Below are 20,148 nucleotides of genomic sequence, written 5' to 3'. Positions count from 1 at the left end.
AAAAGTATTATCACTAAAACCAACTTAAATTATCAAAAGATAAAGTATTTACTATACAGAAACACCCCTTCCTTTCAGCGTGTTATCATGAATAATACATTTATCATCCATTGCATTATTGGATAGTATTACTTCATGTTGTATATATAATATTTTATAAGAATCCATTGGGCCCATAGAGCAGTAGCGTTTCCTTTAACTCCGCCTCCCAGCCCTGCTTTCTCCTACTGTGACATGACAAAATGTCTGCTGGTAAAAGGGCTCTGAAGCTGTTGTGGAGAATCATGGTGGAACGTTGAGACACTTTGTTGGTTTTCACTGTCATTCGTCGTCCGTGTACCGGTATGTATCTGGACCAATTGGTATTCAGTGAGACTAAGCTGTTGTCTGAGTGAAATGTGTTGGTTGCATCAAAACTCAAGTATAAACTAAAAACAGCCCCAGCCTTCTTTCTGAAATGTCTCTTTTCTAAATCAGGTCCCAACTTCAATCATCACAGTCACCAAACTGATGTGAAAACCAGATCAGAGGTTTCTAACACACTGTATAGACTTGTACCTGCACACAGGTGTTCACAATCAACAATCACACACCTGTTTCCTGTTCTCAAGCAGGTGGTGAAGAATCACAGTGAGTAGTATTGGATTCAAGCCTCTAAAAAATACATCAAATAAAGAATAATGATGATATTTTATTAATCCATGAAGTGAGTTATATGACCAAGAACTGATGAATCTTTTAGCATGTATTGTTTGTACAACACATATGTTGTAGTATTTGTACATTTTGAAAATGAAAATAATACTATAAAGCCCTCAAAACTATTAATTAAGTCACTGCACCGAATTGTTTTATTTTGTTGTTTTGTTTTTATTGATTAAACAATATAGGAAATGGACCATACTGTTGAGAGCATTTGTATAAAATAAAGACGTTTTCCGACTATGATTGCAGAGCCTCCATATATCCTGCTGACTAAACCATTAAACACCAAGTTCAATTCAACTCTGCAGTTAGAAAACAGTGTTGAACAAACGACTGTCTGAAAAATACTGAACTTTATTGATTTCTGAATAAAAACAGCTCTACAGACATGGCTTGAAGTGTCACACTTTATTTACAAAAACACTGAGAACCAAACCGCTGAGGGCGAGGAAGCATGATGGCGAAACAAGTTATTTTTTTATTCCAATTGAACAGCAGCTAAAGGCTCCTGGTTGCATGTATCGGGACGTGGGTTGATAACCGCAAAGTCCACCTCAGCGTTACAGGCTTCTTCTGAGCTATGACCTTCGCCACTGTGTGCGTTGTTTCATCAGGCGTGTGTCCGAGACGATCGAAGTTTGGATTCTGAGACGATCTACTTTCTGCGGCGAGCGGCGGCTCCCTTCTTGCTGCTGTAATACGGGAAAACAAACAAAATACGGAAACACGTCAGAACTCTTTGTAAACGTTTGTTCAACAAAGGACAGTTGATGGTTGTGCAGGCTTTGTTTCAATTTCACATCAATTCACACTTCAGGGTTTGGTGCCTTGCTTAAAGGCAGTAGTCAAACAATACAAAAGTGTTTTCCCCCACCCATTTTGAACATTATCAGCCCATTGAATGGGCGTTATCAATGGTTATCACTAGCATTATAATGCTTCAGACGGGCCAAACTGCACCTATCACGTTGTGACAGTGAAAGTTAAATTGTGAATTGAACAACCAGGTCTCACGGGAAGGCGTGTAAATACCACGACATTACACGGACATTCTGCGTGTCATGAGTACGCATTTTAACATTTTTGCGAGTCATTTGTACACCGTTTTTCGCATGTTAAAATAATTAAGTAAACTAAGTAAAACATGTACAAAAACAACTACGGAAAACATGCCACAAACGTCAAAAAAACACGTCACAAACACCACTAACGTAACTTAGAAAAAACAAAACACAGATCAATAACGGTCTCGAACATGGGTCTCCTGGTTAAAAGTCCTGTGTTTGTTGGACCTGCCCACCATAAGTGGTCTTTCTTGTTTTTTATACTTTGTCACTAACTCTTACCGTAGCATTTATATGTGGATGCGTTTACATTGCAGTCAGTACAGGATACATGATGTACAAAAGACACGCGAAAATCAAGAAAGGCATACTTATTGTATGCTAAACGCCTTGCGCATTATCGTGGTACTGATATGCCTTTTTGTGTGAACGGGCTGGAATAGAAACAAAACATCTTTAGGTTTAGGCAACAAAACTACTTGGTTAAATTTAGGAAAAGATTGTGGTTTGGGTTAAAATAAGTATGTTTGTTACGTGACTTTACGTAACACTTTGTGCAACAAAAATACGGGAAAATAAGTCAACATTGTCCTTTGGTTTCTGCTAGCTGACCCTGTCTCCTACAAAATGATGCTCCCATACAACTAAACGGCATTCTCAATTACGTTTCGAGGGAAAACGATTTTTTCCCAGATTACGGTCGCAGTTTTAAACACGCGGTTAACGTTGTAAACTGAAACAAAACAAATAACGCAGCAAAACTACTTGGTTAGGTTTAGTAAAAAAACATGTGTGTCTTAAAATGAAACGTCATTTGAAACGTATTTCTGATACGTCAAAAACAAACAATCCGTGACAAAATATGTTTCCCTCAAAACGTAATTCACAATGCAGTTACGGCTGCTGCTAACATGTCGTCCTAAAAAATATACTTACAAAAATAAACTCATTTAAATAAAGCCACTGGAGATAAACACTGTTAAGTTTGAGGGAAGGTTGAATCTTTTAGTTTGTGAATTTAGGCTATATTGTAGACATTTGCTAACGGAATGCTAACTGACACAGAAAATGCTTTAACTATAATTCTCCCTCTTGTTCACAAAGCTCGACAGGTTGACTATGAATTCTTCAGTTTCCTGCCTTGTTTGCATGTGACAGTTGTTTCTGTTTGTGTATTTATCTGATCATGCAATAGGTTAGCATTTCCCTGCTGCAGTCAATTTAAAAAGTAACTGAACGATGAAAATGTATTTCATTTAATGGAACAAAATATAAGCCTAGCTTACAAGATGTGAAAGAATGGAGATCACGTTTAAGTTCTCATATTTTAAACTGCTTATATTAAAAAATAATCAGAGAGAACTGTATAGATCATGAAATACTTTTTTGTGATCATGAAAATAAAACAACTTCTGTTTTCAAAGGGATTTCAAGCAACATGCAAATGGCAAAAAAGCAAAATTTCCAGCCTATGACATTACAGTCAGACGTCGCTGTTGACATGTTGAAGTTCAGACAGAAATCAGTCACAAACTCATGCACCACTTACCTGCACATACTGAATCATTACCGAGTCCAACAGGCTCTCACACACAATGAAGTAAAGACGTCAGTATGACGAGAAGGACCCTGAACTTTACAATAAAAAAGGATGCATTGACCAGTAACTGCTGCGAGGTTATCCATCCTTTTTCAGAGAACGCCAGGGAATACTCCTCACATACCGATACTGGATAACACCAGTATGTTTACAGTTATAATGAAATGTAAGCTGTTATTAATGGGAACATAATATAACACACAATATGTTTGGGACATTACAGTCGCAGACACGAATAAATACTGAGCCCGCCAGGCGTTATGTAGCAGAAACAAAAGTAGTAGGAATATGTGCGCACTGATTGCTAAATCAAGCTAACGAATAAATAATATTATTTAAAATCTTTGCTTGATTTAGCAAATCATTCGCATGAAATTCCACAACTTTTCTTTTGTACCACATGAACATGACTGGGCCTCTGTGAAGAGGAACAAAAACAGCAACTTGCTTTTTTGAATAACTAACATATATAGATTAGCATTTTAGTCAAAAAAAAATGTTATAACCAGTTTTTCAGGAGGGTAAAGTCAAACTGAGCTCTAGAGAAAAACAAGATGGAAAGTTAATATTATGAAACCCTATTATTAGAGATAAACAATTCAGTTTAGTTATACTAAGCTTCCTACATTAGCTAGTTAGCCGAGCTGACTTTCCATGATCAATCTAGCCATATTAGCCTTCAACTATATTAGCTGGTCGGCTAGCCTGCTAAACTTCCGAAAGTGCATAAGTAAAATGTTTGTTTTAACTTTTAGCTTATTAGCCTGTTAGTTTAATAGACTAAAATTTCAACCCACTGTAGAAATATAATATTTCCAAATAGCTAACGTCACAGTCCTGGTGGCAAACTGCTGCTACTGTTGTATTTCTGGACAAACGTGACATGTATGAACAGTGTGCCTCCATGTTGATAATTTTTTCGACACCTGTATTTGGGCCCGAACACTCACACTGGTGTTGTTTTGTGTGTTTATGGTTTCTTTTCGGGCTCAACAAATTTCCACAAAAAAAAAGTTTAAAAAAAGTCCTAATCCTGAGAGTTATGGATGAAAAAGTGGATGTGAAAAGTTCAGATTTGGGCTGCCATTACGTTAAAACAGAGCAAAAACCGGTTTATATACTGAAGCTGTACATCTTCTCTAGTGTGGAAAAACACTGCAATTCCGATATCAAACTTATATTAAATGAAAAAAACATTAACCTGATCTACTAAGCAACTGTTTTATGGCATAAACTGTCCTGAATGGAAATGACAGTTATGCCTGGTTAAGGGACGAGTTGACGTGGACAGTTAGAGTTAAATCATTGAGATTAGGTTACTAGGTGTCAGGGTACCCAGTGATGACAGTACTTACTGCTTCTGTAACTCATCAATGCGGTTCCTGTGCGTGAGCACCTGAAAAACGACACAGCAGCAGCTTTAACACATTTACCTCCAAGGAGAAAGACCTCCCTCTGCTCTCCTTTAACAGGCTCCATGGGCTGACAGCTGCAGACTGAGGCATGATGGGAAACCAAGACGGGGTCATGCATATGATCCTCTGTATTCACGTTTACTTGGTTTGACTAGAGTGTCCTAAAAGAGACATTATTAAATATTTTTGCACTAAGTTCTATTAAATCTGGGACATATGTAACTTGATTATAAATATTCGGATCATTGTTGCGTTAAAACGCCCGTCGTGGTTTCCCCCCAAAAAGAAGTTTAGAGAGAAAGTTTAGAGAGAATTGGCTTCAGCTCGGCTCTGAAACCTCCGACTTACCTGTTGGACCGCTCGCTCACACACCTGACCGAAGTTCTGTGATGCTAAAACTGAAACATCCAGACCAGGACAGAATGTGGAGGAGCACAGTCACCCAACACCACCTTTACATTTAAATAAATAAAAAAACGTATTACTGAAGAGTTTGGCTCCAAAATGACATCGCTAATGAAATGAGAGCTAAAAAAACTAATTTGTGTAAAACCATTAGACAATTGTAAAGGATGGAAGGTAATTAACTGTTTCACATGATAATTTCTTGTTTAGTCTTTACATTTAGTTTGTTTAACTTATGTACGGAAGCTCAGAAGTGTCCTCGTTAAAAGAAATATTACCACATTTTTGTCTTATAAAAACATCTTTTTCATTATAGGGAAAAATTTATTTGTTTCTCATTTTAACAACAAATACCCTGTTGTTTTTATTTTTTTTAAAACATTCATAAAATTTGGATCCCGAGCGAGCAGAAATGAAAAGAAAATGGATTCAAGATAACTGCTCTCTATACCTCCTGGTTCACGATTACGTGGATTAAATACACATTGATTTCGTGGGGTACATATGAATTACAGTGCATTACTTTTCGTAGTTATATCTACGAACGGTGTCGTGCCTTATTAAAAAAAAGTAAACTAAACAGATGATTCCTGAACTCTTCCCTAGCAGATGTCACTTTTGGAAACAAACTGTTCAGTTCCCTCTTTCTGTTTTTTGTTCCTGGTGGTGTGTCGTCGCCTCTCTCGGCCAGTGGGGGGCGCTCTGGTTCTCATTGACCTTCCTTCATGCTAACATGCATCGAGCCTGAAAACCTGCAGGTCAAACTTCCCTGCTGCTCAGCTCTACTTACAATTTACTGAGCTCCTCCACTCTCTTACGCAGGGTTGTAACCTGGAGGGAATCAAAGAGCACATCGAGGGTTCAAACCCGGAAGTTCGCTCGGCTGGACGCTCACCAGCATCAACAACAACGATAATGACAACAACGACAACAAATAGCTGGTTCAATCTGAAAAAGTGTGGGTTAATGGTTTTTTTTATACGGAGGACATAGCTGTGGATAAATATGTTAATGTCCATTTAGGGCAGAGTAACATTACGATACCATACCTGACAAAGCAATACTTTTCTTCCGTACCTTATTTTGAGAAATATAAACATATTTTTCTACAAAATCAGAAAAAATAATTGCAAAAGAAGCCAAAATTGTCAAAAGTTAAATTTTGGCTAAACACAAACAGGAATTATTTTTTAAATAAAATGCACATTAAAACTGTGAAACTCATGATTTGAATCAGGAACGATAAATAAATAATACATTATGTATAAATAAAATTACAAAAATGACAAATTATAAAAAAAAAATATTGAGTTTCGACACCCAGCTCTATGTGTATTAAAAAAAATGCTTTTAATTGTTTTGGTCATTGTGATGACCTTTGTGCTTAAATAATAATAACAAGTTAATCAACCTCTATAACTCACAGTTCCCCTTTAATTTTAGTGCTTTAATTTAAAAAACAATAACAATAAATAACTAATTTAAATATCCAGTCCAATAAGTCAATCAAAAAGCTGTCTTTTCAAAATAGCACAGAGTAAACACACAGTACAGGCTAGATTTACTGAAGAATTAAAAAATAAAAAAATAGTGAAAAATCGAAACTTAAATTCAAATGTATCATTTCCAGAATAAACGTATTAATACATGGTAAATTGATAGTTAATTATCTATCTAAATATTGTTTATAAATGCTTTACAAAGTATTTATCTCTGGCATGAACAGTAAACATATTGAATATTATGATTATTATTATTAAAGATTATGATGTAAAGACGTCAGGGACCGAGGGGTCTCACCTCATATTTCTGCCTCTTCAGTCTCTCCATGTGGTCGAACTTCTCAGACTCCAGCTCGGTCTGCCATTCATGCAGCTCATTGATCTTATCCCTGCAGGAAACACAAGAACACGCTAACGTTAGTAAAATAAATAAAAAAACCTTCACACACGACAACGTTAAGAGCAGAGAGGGATAGTTTCAGCTTCCCGTGATGCTCGAAAAATTATGTTTTAAAGAGTTTTCTTTCTGAGAAATGTTTTGAAGTGTTTGCGTCGTACTTCAGCTTGTCTTCACTCAGATGGTCGATGTTGAGTTGCTTGCGTCTGGCGGCCAGGATCTTCTTCTTCTTCTCTCTCTCAGTCTCCTTCTTTCCTCCTCTCTTTGAGTCAGCCTGTTCAGTGAGTTAGTACATACGCAGGTTAACAGCAGCGGTGGAGGAAGTACTCACATCCAACTAAGTACATTTACTCTTAACTACAATCTTGAAATACTTTTATTTGAGTATTTCCATTTTATGTTACTATATACTTCTACTTCAATACATTTATTTGACACTTATAGTTTTTACATAAATAACATGATTATGCTGATATGATATGATGCAGCACTATACTACTAATATATAGTATATACGTATATAGTAGTATACAAAGTATTTAGTACTGGCTCCACATTGATGAACTACAACATTAAAATGCCCTTACATGTATTCATTAGTGATAAAAACAGAATAATATAATATTCTGTAATGAATGAGCCATTCTGCATGATGAGTACTTTAACTTTTTAAACTATAGGTACATTTTACTGATAATACTTGGGTACTTTTGCTTGGAATTCAGGACTTTTTTCAAGAGTTGCAATGGAGTATTTTAAGATGGTATTTCTTTTAAATTTTTAAATTTCAATACAAAATTTCGCTATTTTTAATGAAAAAATAAAAGTCCTGCATTCAAAACTTTATTTAAATAAAAGTATGTAAGTATTATTTGCAAAAGTACTCATTATGCGCCAAAATGGCCTGTCAGTGTTATGTTTTTACATGTTATACTATTGTAAATATAGCAGCCGACTGAGGTAGAATTAATTTTTTATACTGTCAGGTGGCTTAATTTACTTTATAGCAATACGTTGTATTCCATAAGATGATTTTAGGTTTTTGAAATCCTAATCTGAAAAGCTGTCAGACAAATGTAGTGCAGTAAAAAGTATAATATTTACCTCTAAGATGTAGTGGAATCTAAGTATAAAGTATAAGTAAAATAAGTACCTTAGAATTGTACGTTCAGTATTTGAGTACATTGACTTAGTGACTTTACATCACTGCTCTCCAGATAAGATACTACTAGTAGACAGTATAACCGTGTGTACTGACTTTCTGCAGGTGGCTGCTGTAGTTGGAGCCCATGCTGGTCAGAGCCGACTTCTTCTTTGCCTCCTCACCCTGCTTCTTCTTCATATCACTCTCCTCCCTGATCCGCCTTTCCTCCTGGTTCACACAAAAACAAGTCCGAGTGAGACCTCCGAGTCACAGCCATCATTCACTCACTCTCAAAGTAACACAGGAAACACTAAAGATGAGTTATAGAGGAACTTTAAATGTGCAAATGCAGATGCAAACTGACAAATAGAGCAAAAAAACCATCTGAAAATAAAATAGAGAATGTAGCATTTTCATTAAATAATATTTTAAAATTACAAAATTGTAACGCATTTAATAGAAATATGAAAATAAAAAGAATGAAACCATGAATATACTCAGGGTGTACAATCTCAGAGAAGAGTGTGGATACAGAAATTATTTTAGAGTAAACATTAAGTTTATATGTTTGCTGGGTATTGTTGTTTTGTTTTCTTATATTCTATATAATATTCTTTTTTTTTTTTTTACAAAAAATCTAAATCTAAAAAAAAATAAAAATCTAATATATATAAAATAATCATTACTCATGGTGTTATTGAGAGTTTTTTGTATATATTTGCTTGGTATTGTTTTCTTTTCTTATATTCTATAAAATATTCTTATATTTTAAGTTTAGTTTTTCACATGTTTGACATAAAATATCTAAATCTAAAAAAAAGAAAAGAAAAATCTAATCTATCTATCTATCTATCTATCTATCTATCTATCTATCTATCTATCTATCTATCTATCTATCTATCTATCTATCTATCTATATACTGTATATAAGAATCATCACTACAACCTGAATCTTAAAACTAATACAAGTTTAATGATTTTTGTTTTTTTATTCTTTTTCTTAGTTCCTGAACAGTGAGACATGAAATGAAACTATCTGATGTAAGGGTCATGATTTAACGGTTAAAGAAGAAGAAAGCTGAAACCACGAACCTCACGTCTGGCCTGGCGCTCCTTGTCCTTCTCAGCGCGGACCCTCTGCTGCTCGGCCCTCTCAGCACGACGCTTCTCCTGCAGGACGGCAACAAACACATCGTCACACACTTTAATTTACACAATTTAACCAGAATGAAGAAGATTGAGACTGCTCTATGTATTAGCTAAACAGGATATTCATTAGAGATATCTGCAATGTCATTTTGCCTATTCAAAACTCTAATTCAAGATAACCGTAATTCTATTTTGACTAGGCAAAACTCTAATTTTAGATATCTGTAATTACATTTTGACTAGTACGATTCAAACTACTTTTGCCATTCATGTGTATGGGGTTTCTCATTACGGATATTTACAATTCAGTTGTGGATATCTGCAATGTGAATTATGACTAGTCCGAGTTACAGTTCAAGATATCTTTAACTCCCCTCAATTGTAGATATCTACATTGTCATTTTTAGATATCTAAAATGAAATTTTCATCTCAAACTGGAGTTAGGGATAGTCATAATGTAATTGTAGACATCTATTATTAAGTTATAGATATCTTGACATGAATTTTGATGAGTGATATCTCATTTGGAGATATCTTTAACTTTCAGTCTGCCTAGTCAAAATGTAATTACGGATATATTGAATTAGAGTTTTGACTAGGTGAAATGACGTTGCAGATATCTGTAATTACGTCAGAAGTGGTGGGTTGGGACGGGAGGCGGAAGCCATTCAAACATACTATGGCGCTGCACTGCAGCCGTATGGGTTTATAACTGTCGTTTTGACTAGTCACAATGACGTTATAGATATCTGGAATAAGAGTTCTGACTAGTCACAATGTGATTATGACTAGTCAAAATGCCGTTGTTGATATCTTTAATGTTAATTATGGGTAGTCAAGCTTAGCTATATAAAAATGGCTCGCCATAGCTCTCATGTTTGTACTGTTCTCTGTTTGAAAGACTCACAATCCTGTCCTTGAGCGCGATCAGCTCCTCCTCCTCCTTCTTCCTGCACTCAAAGTGAGCATCGATCAGGCCCTGCAGCTCGACCAGATCCTTGTTCTGACGTTTCTTTTGGATGTCCTGCAGGTCAGAAGAACAGAAAACAAAACCTCAGCACAACAGAAACAATTCAACATGAACAGAAATCCTTCATGTCTTCACTCAGCGCAGTCGCACAGCAGTTCGTGAAATAGTCACGGAATTTAATGTATTGATTCGTGTACATAGACATGAATTTCACCCAAATGCTCTGCATGAAATCTATTCCTATGTAATCCATGTAATTGTGAACCGGGAAGTATAGAGACCTGCGAACGACATGTAAGGAGAAGGTCGGGGTGGATGGGTGGGTCAGAAAACAAAGTATTTTTTGTCACGTAACTTCCGTACTTATGTTACGCTACTTCCAGTGTTATTTTAACCCAAACCGCGATCTTTTCCTAAACCTAACCAAGTCAATCTATTCCTTAACCTAATTAAGTAGTTTTATTTTGAAAAGACTGGGGCGGAAATTGACATGTGCGTCATGTGTTGCTGGACATTCGTAGGAAAAAGCATGAAAAATACGTTGTTGAAAGTCATGCTGAGCGTCACGAAAAAAAAGGGGAATTTGTGTATATGTACACGAATCAATGAAATAGATTAAATAGATTCAATTTAAGTGTTGCGTCACTTCAGGTCCACTTACATCAAAGTCCACTTTCTCACCATCGGGGATCTTTGGAGGCCTGTATACGGAGAGAGAGTTTTGATCTTAAGTGCACTGATTATAAATATTGTTTTAATGCTTTTTTCTTTTCGGGCAAACGTCTCGGATGGAAATGTCTACAGAAATCATTTGAAGTACACGAGAAGGAAACTTACTTGAACTTTGGCTTCTCCTCTGCAGGTTAGGAAATGAAGAGGGGACAAGTACATGTCATGGGGTTAGAAACGAAGCAGATTAATTCACTTCTGTCAGGCATGAAAGTGCATGGTTTTGGTTCTATATGATGTATTAGATTAAGTTAGCCTTATAGGGTTAGAACAACAGGTAAACACTGTAAGAGCAAACTTCACATCTCAAAAAAACTGTTTTTAACATCATGAAGTTTTGTGACTATCAGAGAACCATCTTGCTGTGAGTGCAGTTACAGTAACACAGTGTTGTATTATTACAAACAGCTTTCTTGTACAGTAAATCCGCATTTGTATAAAAACGTTGTTTTTTTTTTTTTGGCTTGACCCCAAAACCATTTTACACAAGCACCCCATTTCTTTCTTGTCTTTTTCAACCCAGATTCTGGCGGCTCCATGCCATGCAGAAGACGAGTGGCATAGCAAGAGTGTAACGGTGGGGTTGCTGCGCAGTAAAGCACGTGTTAGCATCTCATATTCTTTCACCCTTTTTCTCCACTAGTAACTTTAATTTTTCTCGTTCAATAAGCAAAATTATGTTTGTTTTTTTATTCAGAATTTCACTCTCAGTACCAATTGGGCAGCGCTCCTGGATTTTGACAGACAGATAAAAAATTTGTACAGACATTTTGTGAACAGCAGGCGTTCCCCGAGTACAGACGTCAGACCTGGACCACCAACGTGGTCCTTCCAAAACCAGAATAACAGATCTCAGATTCATCAGAAGTTTTTTCAAATCAACATACCTTCCTCTTCGGCCTCTGCATGCAGCAAGCATCCAAAACAAAAAGCAGAATAAACAACAGCATTAGCAAGCGCTCCAAGAGCAGCACACTGTACATCCAATATGCTAAACACAGTGAAACTACAAAACCATGGCAGACATTCAATGTGCTAGAGCAATTTTTAATTACTGTAAATTCTCAAATAATAGCCAAGTGTCAAATATTAACTGCCAGCACGAACAAATAATGCCAAATTGCTTATAAAGGCGGGATTTAAAACACTAAATTATGTTCTCACACAACTAAACTGCATTCTCAATTACACTTTGAGGAAAACGTATTTTCCTCTGGATTATGGTCACGGTTTTAAACACGTGGTTAACGTTGTAAATTGAAACAAAACAAAACAAAACAAAACAAAACGCAGCAAACCTACTGGTTTGGCTTAAAATGACTCTGTTTGTTACGTTATTAAGCTACGGACGTAAATTAAAATAAGTGAATGTTAACTTTTAGTTTCACACGGGACACGAACAGTGGTCTCCTGGGTGAAAGTCCTGTGTTTGTTTGACATTTCCCTCAAAGCGTAATTGACAATGCAGTTTCGTTGTTCGGTAACGTAATTTTTCGGAGACAGGGCTGAAAGGTAAATAGGCCAATATTTGAGAATTTACATAAAGTCTTGTTTTGATGAAGCCACAGTTTCACCTTCAAACAGCTCAACAAAGTAGGATTCCTTTAACATTCATCCCTGAATTCACATGCCATTTTAAAAATGTCAAAGTAAAGTTGGGAAAGTCGGGGCACATTTAGGTAGACATGCATGAAAATTACAACTTATTTACCAATAGTTACCAAGCTTTAGGTTTGGCATTAAATCCTAAATTTAGTGGCTATAAATCAAAAGCCCAGTTTCTTTTTTGAATGCAATTTTTCAACAAAATAACGTGAATGCAACACCGACTTTCCCAACAGCATGTGAGCATAATATAAGATGGTGTGACAGTGGTGAATTTAGAAAAGGATGAAATCTGAGACACCATCTTAAAAGAAGCAGCTCAAGATATAGTATTAACCTGATGTTAACCTTCATCAGATTTAAAAAATAATGAAAATGCAAACATGTACACCAAATACAAGAACTTAAAGTACATGTGGTACAGTAGTATATGAAGGGTTAGACTGATAAAAGAGGCCAATATTTGTCTTTTTTTTTTAATTTAAGCTCTCAAATATTACCTGTGTTCGCAGTAGATATGGGCTAATTAATTGCTAATTAACTAGCACTCTGTATGTTTTGATGTAGGCTACAAGTATTTGTAGGTTTCCAACGTTTACTTAAGGACTAGTAAGTTTATTTCCTTGACTACTTCACGTTAAAGTTTTGAAAACTGAATTTTTATTTTTCGGAAGTTGTGAATCTATAATTCCCAGAATGAAAATTATATAAAGTTTGGATTTCTAAAATGGTTCATACTGTAAGATACTAATACATCTGTGATATACTTACTGTATTGTACTGTATGCTATCGTAAAGTAAAGTTGCGCACGCTGACATTTTATCATACAGTATGCTAGGCTAAGTTGCTAATTAACTAGCACTCTGTATGGTTTGATGTACCGGTAACAAAAACATTTATTTTCTTGTTAGACTTTGAATTTAATTTGTTTACTTCATATAAAGTTACGTTAGCTAAAAAGCTAAAGTTTTGACAACTGAATTTTTATTTTTCGGAAGTTGTGAATCTATAATTCCCAGAATGAAAATGATATAAAGTTTGGATTTCTAAAAGGATTCCTACTGTAGGATACTATTAAATCTGTGATAGGCTTACTTTATTGTTCTGTTTGCTAACGTGTTTGCGCAAACACAATGGACAGATGCATCCAGTCCAGTAAAGTTGTAGATGCCAATTTACCTCAGAATTAATCCCCCTAAAAACATGTGAATGAATGAATTTTTAGCATTTTGGGAGCTTTATGCTCTCAAAATGCTAAAAGTAAAAATGTATTTTGACAACGGAAAGCTAACGGAACAAAAGCTAACGGAACAAAAGCTAACGGAACAAAAGCCAACGTAGACATAGCCAGGCATTGGCTCTTTATATCAGCCTAAAGCATGAGCATTAATGCAAAAATAGCAGCTTTCAAACATTAGTCATACACTAACTGTATAATGCTTTGGGTACATATGTACATATTTACATATGTTCATATTCATATAAGAAGTCATCACATCCCAACTTGCGCCCCTCTGAGTGCTGCCTAAAAGGGCTGTCTGTGACTTTGTCCAGAGGTGAATGGAAGGTAGCGTTAGCATTAGCAGACATGGTGAACATGTGTGCGGATCAGGATTAGTGGGGTCTGTCTGGCTGGCTGCAGCCGTTGGAGCGCACCTGTCGCCTGGGAAAGGATGATAGAATACCCCCTTCCCCCCTCCATACCACATACCTTCAAACTCAGTGTCAAGCTCAGCCTGTGGTTCTGGCTCTGGCTCTGGTTCTGGTTCTACCACTGGTTCTGGTTCTGGTTCTGGTTCTGGCACTGGCTCTGGTTCTGGCTCAGGGGCCGCCTCAGGGGCCGCCTCAGGGGCCACCTCTACTTCCTCTACTACTTCCTCTTGTACAGCTACACAACATGCAGCGAGTCACCAGGGGAGAGGAAGGGCGGTGAAAGGGTTAATAGAAGCAGGAAAATGGGAAAAGGGGAAAGAGGTGGAGGAGGTCAGAGGTGAATAGAAAGGAAGGGGATATGGGGTGAGATATAAGGAGGTTCATTGCGTGGCAGTTTGGGGGAACTGCCACCGGATGGCGCTAAAGCATGTGAGACAGCAAGCAGTTACAGGAGGAAAAAGGTCAGTCATTGATTGGTCAGTCATTGATGGATGAAATGCGATCGATTCCTAAAGAAACCGCTGTAACTCGGTGTACTCGAAGACAAAAGAAGACAGATTCTATCCTGATGCAACCGACTTTCCTGCGTCTTTTCACTTTACCTCAGACGTGGTTAGTGTTAACCAGCATGCCACAAAATAAATTCATGTGGAACACACGTTTGTCAAAAAATGACTGACAAATTAGTATCAATGAGACTCATCATCTACAGGCTAAGTCTTACCATCGTATTCTTCATGTCCGTCCGAGAAAGAAAGGAACAGAAGAACATTATAAAAAAGATCCCATTTGTACCCATTTTTTGATAGTATAACAAATTCAAAATGTGGGTACACTGGGGATCCATGCTAAGCAAACACATCACAGTCCTCCTGAGCTGATCAGAGCTCACAGACTGGACTTCAAAGTGCATTTTAAACTTCACAAAATGTCCTTTAAAATCTGAAAGGCTGCTCAGTTTAGGAGGACTGTACAGTTGCAGATGGTCATGCAGAGCTGCAGGACTTGTTGCCAACAGGTCAGTGCAGTTTTTTTTCATATATTTATATTTTTATCATATATGACACTGTCCTGATGCCAGCATTGGTGCCTGCAACAGCGGAAGGATAACGTCTGAGCAGATTTGCTTAAACGAGAGAGAGCATTATTGCACAACTTGAATCTGGAGGGAGTCAAGCCAAACCTGTAAACATACGGATTTTTTCCAGTGCAAATAACTCTCTACAGGGGATGGAAAACCAGTTAGGCAATATTCAGAAATGATAACTGGGATTTAGCATGGAACTCCGGACTGTACCTGGACCTAATTTTTGGGTTGATTTTATTTTTTAAACAGGGAGGAATGATGCTACTTACCCTGATCACTGCAAGACAGAAAGCAAAGAAATATTATTCAGACTTAATCATCAAAATACTAGCGTGAAAATTCATGCTTGACCACAGATACAGTAGTTTGACGAAATAATCTTAACTCAAATAGAGCTGCAACAATTAATCGATTAGTTATTAAACTTATCTGCAACTATTTTGCTTCTTAAATATGAATATTTTCTGGTTTCTTTACTCCTCTGTGACAGTAAACTGAATATCTTTGAGTTGCGGACAAAACAAGACATTTAAGGACTTCACCTTGGTCAATTTTTCATCATTTGCTGACATATAAGACCAAACAAATAATCGATTAATTGAATAGTTGTCAATTATTAAATTAATTGCCAACCATTTTGATGAACGATTAATCGGTTTGAGTAATTGTTTAAGAAAAAAAAAGTCAAAATTCTCTTATTTCAGCTTCTTAAATGTGAATATTTTCTGGTTTCTTTACTCCTCTGTGACAATCAACTGAATATCTTTGAGTTGTGAACAAAACAAGACATTTGAGGACGTCATCTTGGGCCATTTTTCACCATTTTCTGACATTTTAGACCAAACAACTAATTGATTAATAAAGAAAATAATCAAGAGATTAATCGACAGTGAAAAGAATTGTTGCAGCCCTAAACTCAAGGTACGCGTAGTAGCTTTTCCCAGAGCTTTCAACTGCAAAGAGATGCTGCTGAAGTCTCTCTGAAGAACAAAAAGCTAGTAAGTCGACCTTGAGTTGTCAAACTACTCACCAGAAGGTGAAAATCTGTGAATGAAAATGTGAATGGACTTACACTTCCTCAGTGTCAGACATGGTGACAGTGGACTTTGCAACCTGGAGGCAAAAGAGAAGAAGAGGAACTTAAAGTGGGTCTTCAAGGAACGACTGAGCTGAGCTGAGCTGAGCTGTATTTATAGCTCAGGATTAAGTTGCAGATGTCTTAAATATCTTGTGCCGACCCCACTCTGACCGGACCCCACCCGGCTGCCCTGCACATATCTCACCCCCACCTCAAAAACACTTTAAAAAAATCTTTATGTGGATTTCCAAAAAAGGTTTGTTCCTCATCATTTGAAATGTTTTACTAGGATCTTGTATTCGAAAATGTGTCTGATCCAAATGGGTTTATAATTAGCGTTAAAACTTTGGGCTGAAATTGGAGTCTCAGTCCTGAATTTGCTTCACTGACGATAAGTGAGAAGGGAGCCAAACATAGATTTGTGCCAACCGGTGGTGGTAAAGGTCGGCCTCCTGCCCTCTCCCATCACTCCGCATCCATTCGGCATCCAAGGTGTTAAAGACTTTTTATCTTTAGAAACAGCTTCTGGAAAATTCTGTCACATCTATAATCTCAGCTCAGGATGTAAAAGTCCAAATCAAAACCCTGCAATGATAAACACACACGACCTGAATATACTCATAATTCAATCTAGATGTCGGATTAGTTGCCCATTAGCCTCATTAGCGTGAGGACACCATGAATGCGTCCTGACATCACAACTATTTCCAACTGACAGCTGCACGGGTCCCAGATCCGATGTCAGGAGACCCGATGCTTGAGATATAGGGTTCCTTCCTGTGCTTGACCACTACCCATAATTCCACCTTCATCTCCTTATCTGGCTCTCACATGGTTCCTTCAATCATCTTTCTGAGGCTCCCTGCTGACTGAGGCCACTTTGCTCAGGAATTAAAATAAACCCTGAAAGGCAGCCGTGAAGGTTAAAGGGCTAATGCTGGAGGCTTCCTCCGATTTACTCTTTGAATCTCGTAAATGCCATGATGTAATATCAGGAAAAAACACTCCACTGTGGGGGTTCTTGGCTCCTGTTCAAGATGTTAAAGTGTTTATCCTCGAAGCTATGTGCGCTTCAATGTACACACATGCCACGCACAATTTACAGCTTCCCTAATGGACATCAATAACAATAAACCCATAACCTGCAGTCCACAACAAAGTGACAGCAATGTCCCCAATTTAAAATATCAACACCATTCATCGCCGCTGTTCTCATGATGTTGCATAACTCATTAGTGTCATCTTCTGTCTCCTGAAGCGGAAAGCTGCTTCAGAGGCTTTAAGCCATCTGTAAATCCTTCAGGTATGAACCTCCGCAGGGTCACTGGACTCAGACCAAACCGGCACAGAAACAACAACAAAGTCCTTTAAGATAACAGCGGATGTCCTCTGAGAATATCACAACTTTTAAACCAACGAAAGTTTCATATTTTAACATCAGCTTTACATGATTACAAACTCCAAATTTTGCAGATGCCACAAAGCCACAGAAAAGTCCACTGCTTATCAGCCTCTCAGCTGCAATCAAACACCAACACAAACTAGATTTCATCAACGTTAAAGCATCACACTCTCTGGGCTTCAAAGGGAGGCCTGTTGCTGTCTCACCCCTGACCTCGGCAGCAGCCGCTACTAGTCGTGGCAGTGATTTTAACACGTGGTCCTCAGTTTGGGTGATGTTTTTTGGGGGAGGATATTGCACTTGAGCTTCCTCTCTACCACTCACACACTCACTCTCTCTCCCCTCTTTCTTACCTCAGAAAAGCTGAAAGAAGAGAGATCCCCGCTGGCTGAGACAGACTGTAAGGTTCTGCAAAGTTACCGCGCTGATTATGTCCCTCTGTTATAGTGACACACGATCCGCTCGGCCTCCCCATTGGCCGAGGAGTCGGCCATTGAGGCGAGGCCAGGCCTGCGGTGGGGCAGGGTCCACGACTCTGGTGCCCCCCCTCCCATCGCTGGCACTCAATAAGGAGATGGAAGGGCCGAATGCTAAGGTGGGAGGCTCAAGTTTAGAGAAGGGGGCAGCCAAGACGCCCCCCAGGTTGCTATTCTGGGGCAGCTGCATTAGGCAAGCAAATTTCATCTGGGACTGAGAGGTGGACGTCAGGGAAGCGAGGCAGGTGGTGATCCTGGACCTCTTAAAGAAGACTAGGACACATAAACATAATGTCCAGTCAAAGAAGGACTAGAACTTGAATAATCTGTCGATCCAAGCTGTAAATCCGTCATGTTGATCCAAGCTCCTGCTTGTTTTCTTTGACTCCCTGGTTTGCAAGAAGCAACCAGGAGGCCAAAAGTAGTTTCCCCCAGAAATCACTGGAGATACGTCAGACAGTAGGCTGTAAATAAGCAAAACAACATTAATAGACAACTGAGATTCTACACAAACAACCTCCTCCCATCAGGCTCAGTTTAGGACAAATTAAAGGAAAAATGTGCTTGAATGAGAAGAAATTAAACTTATAAATGAGAATTGTTTGGTATAAATGTGAACATTTTGTGCTCTTTCCTCACATTGTGATCTGTAATAGTACAAATGTAAACTTATCTTGTCTTTTGTCCTTTAAAATGCCCCATTGAAGATTTAGTATTAGTCTTTTTTTCTAAGTTAAGTTGTATTAGATTGAACTACATTTATCTATCTGACAGAGAATGAGTGGTTGTGAGTTTAGGGTTTTATTTTTAGTGTAAATCAACTACCTATCTAATAGAGGAGCAGTTTGATCTGTTGCTAATGTCTTTCAGTTTAGCTGTAAGTCTAAACAAGCTGCAGCATGATTCATTCAGCAAAACTCCATCTGTGATACGAGTGCCAGATCCTGAATGATCCTCTAATTTCCTCCAGAGGGCGCTACAGTGACAGAATAACAAACAGAGCGTCTTGGAGTGGGGGTGTCAAATATGTTCAAACACAAATAGACAAACCTCAGGCCTGTTTGATTTAGCTGCTGCTGATTTACAGTTGAGCCGACCTGTCTACGCTCCCGCTGCTGGGATGAAACCACTAGAACATTTATAAACTGCATGTACAGTCTGGTCAAATAAAATGTACTCTGTCAAACTGCACAAGGAATTCCCCACAAAGGGAACTGCAATCTTTTCAATTACCTCAAAGATCCTTACATCTCCTCATTAGACCATGACCACTAAAATCCTCTTTAAGACACCTGGAACTCCAACGCTTACTCATCCCAACTCGTCACATACTGACGCTTAGTCAGACCCCTTGGCGTCACTTTTCGGTCGCAGTTAACATGCTTAATGTTGTGAAAACAAAAATAATTGCTTAGGTTTAGGCAACAAAACCACTAAGTTAGGTTTAGGAAAACAAAACTTGGTTGGGCTATAAGCTACTACGTTTGTAAAGTGGAAATGTGACTTGACGTTGTGAACATTGGATACAAACGGACAGCTGATTGTAACATGAAAGTGAAACAGTTGAAATAGTTAACTAAAAATTAGCTAAAAGTCATGTATAAACAGTTGAAATAGTTAGCTAACACAGATTGTTGCCATAGAAACAAAGCTCAACATCCATGATAGTTTTCAGGCATTTCTGTATTATTAAGTGCCAAGTCGGATATATTGGAGCTTTTAGTTTCCCAGTTGTAATTACAACTTGGATGTTGACGTGAACACT

At 37.7% G+C, this 20,148-nt stretch overlaps 1 protein-coding gene across 1 annotated transcript; it reads right to left on the bottom strand.

Moving 5' to 3' along the window:
* Positions 1-1,098: 1,098 nt before the first annotated feature.
* Positions 1,099-18,461, bottom strand: LOC141766896 (troponin T, fast skeletal muscle isoforms-like). The gene is made up of 14 exons (XM_074634068.1): positions 18,363-18,461; positions 16,500-16,540; positions 15,697-15,704; positions 14,399-14,587; positions 11,969-11,983; positions 11,190-11,208; positions 11,014-11,053; positions 10,290-10,406; positions 9,325-9,402; positions 8,347-8,460; positions 7,250-7,362; positions 6,990-7,080; positions 5,980-6,020; positions 1,099-1,397 (listed from the first exon to the last, which is right to left on the bottom strand). Exons 1-14 carry the CDS (start codon positions 18,459-18,461, stop codon positions 1,361-1,363), a joined length of 1,002 nt encoding a protein of 333 aa, XP_074490169.1. The 3' UTR covers positions 1,099-1,360.
* Positions 18,462-20,148: the final 1,687 nt, after the last annotated feature.

The sequence above is a fragment of the Sebastes fasciatus genome, chromosome 4 (assembly GCF_043250625.1).
Source record: "Sebastes fasciatus isolate fSebFas1 chromosome 4, fSebFas1.pri, whole genome shotgun sequence".
NCBI lineage: Eukaryota > Metazoa > Chordata > Actinopteri > Perciformes > Sebastidae > Sebastes > Sebastes fasciatus.
This window is presented reverse-complemented; position numbering and strand designations above follow the sequence as displayed.